The 2116-nt window shown below is 34.8% G+C and overlaps 1 protein-coding gene across 1 annotated transcript in view; it reads right to left on the bottom strand.

The window, feature by feature from the left end:
• Positions 1-1414: 1414 nt before the first annotated feature.
• LOC106477321 (receptor-type tyrosine-protein phosphatase N2-like) overlaps positions 1415-2116 on the bottom strand; it is a gene marked incomplete at both ends in the record, with an annotated part of 5952 nt that continues 5250 nt past the window's right edge. The window contains one exon of the mRNA XM_013937905.1: positions 1415-1581. Within this exon, the coding sequence (XP_013793359.1) occupies positions 1415-1581 (167 nt within the window). The remainder of the gene's footprint in view (positions 1582-2116) is intronic.

Here is a 2116-nt window from a genome sequence, read left to right as displayed (position 1 = left end):
ATTCAACCCTTTGTTTATACACTGCTTTTAATTCAAACACCATGTCTTCGTTCAACCCTTTGTTTATACACTGCTTTTAATTCAAACACCGTGTCTTCATTCAACCCTTTGTTTATACACTGCCTTTAATTCAAACACCATGTCTTCATTCAACCCTTTGTTTATACACTGCCTTTAATTCAAACACCGTGTCTTCATTCAACCCTTTGTTTATACGCTGCTTTTAATTCAAATTTGTTTATACACTGCGCTTCCTTTAATTGACCTCCCTGATTAAAACGTTTTTTCCTTCAAGTCTCCTTTACTTACACACTGTGTTTCCTTCAAACCTCTCTCAGTTACAACATAGTCTTCGATACAAACCTCCATGACCACTCATTAAATTTATTATCTATGTGTTTGAATATTCTAAATCTATCTTAATACAAAACAAAGAATTTCGCCTTTACTCTAAGTTTAGAACAAAACATCTATTAACAACGATCAAAGGATAAAACACTTGTGTCATGAAGACCAATCATATTTAAAACGTGATAATTTTTATGTAAAGTTGTAATGTAATAGACACGACTGGAATGTGACACATTATTAAACATGTTTATGTCACACGTAAATTCCATGAAAAACAGGCTTTCTACAATTCCAGATATTAGAAAACATCTTGATGATGGCTCCTTAGCTTTCAGGAGAGTTGAAATCCACCAGGGGTTCTTATATGTAGAAAAACAAACAGAGAAGGTGCTAACTGGCTAGAGGGCGCTAGGTTAGTAACAACAGCAGCAGGAAGGTGGGTTGTCCCTTCACCATCCATCACTTTTGTGACTATGCAATTATGTCAACAAAATTGCACCAAACACAAAAATGATGGACGATTAAGGTTGGTTAGTTGGAGATGTCCAGATGGTCGAAATGAAGAGGTCATAATGGACGTCCCAGAAGAAGGAAAGGTCTAAAGGCTTTTAACTTTCTCTTGAGCGTGGATGATTCATTACCAAAGTTTGGTGTTATTAGATGATTTAGAGAAGAAACGGTGTTAGTAAAAGTGCATTATTAGGAGATAAAAGTTAGCAATGAGAGAAAACAAGAGAAAAATAAGTATCCATCACCAGTTAAGAAAGGAAAAATAAAAATGCCGTTAGGGACTACTAGAAACCGAAAACAAAACCTACCGAGGTACCGAAGATTTAACATTTGTCAACAAAGAATTAGTTAATGTCAAAAACTGGTTTCATTAATCATAATACACAGTAGTGTTTACATTATTCAATGTATTATTATTATTTTACAAATTATCAAGATTATAAGAACAAGTAAACGTTGAAGTCTCTTGAAACAAGTTTTTTTTATTATTCTCTAAATTAAAGCAACGTGGATGAAGGTCAACTTGTCATTAGGAGAGAAACAAGAATATTACCTTCTGAATTCCAAGAGAGCCTTGGTAGAGCTTGGGACGCCATTTTCGGGCCATGACAAGAAGTGGAACTGTGTGACAGTCCGGGTTTCAGAGGTCTTAAGATTTTTGAGGTAAAAGCTTCGAACAAGGTAATCGTCACACCAAATGTGTTCAGAAACAAGATGAACCTGGACAAAAAACAAACATTCACGACGATTTTATTAGAGTTCAAACGACAGAGTTTCGTGACACTTTTTAAAGACACTACTTAGTAAAATATACAACTTATAATATGACAAGACAAGCATAAGTGTCATAAAATAGTGTTAATAACTTCTCTAGTTTAATACCAAAAATCAACGACTTTATAACACCAAATTTACAGCTTCTTCCACTAAAACATAAACCGATACTGATAGTACAAATTAAATAAAATAAAAGGTTTAAATAAAAAATTATATTCGAAGTGAAATGCCCTAGCTGTTCGTGGTAGCTTTACTACTCCATATACAAGTGAAATGCCCTAGCTGTTCTTGGTGGCATTACTACTCCATATACAAGTGAAATGCCCTAGCTGTTCGTGGTAGCCATACTATTGCATATGCAAGTGAAATGCCCTAGCTGTTAGTGGTAGCCATACTACTCCATATACAAGTGAAATGCCCTAGCTGTTGGTGATGATCTTACTACTCCATATACAAGTGAAATGCCCTAGCTGTTGGT

This window comes from Limulus polyphemus, unplaced genomic scaffold, assembly GCF_000517525.1.
Source record: "Limulus polyphemus unplaced genomic scaffold, Limulus_polyphemus-2.1.2 Scaffold14190, whole genome shotgun sequence".
Classification (NCBI taxonomy): Eukaryota; Metazoa; Arthropoda; class Merostomata; order Xiphosura; family Limulidae; genus Limulus; species Limulus polyphemus.
This window is presented reverse-complemented; position numbering and strand designations above follow the sequence as displayed.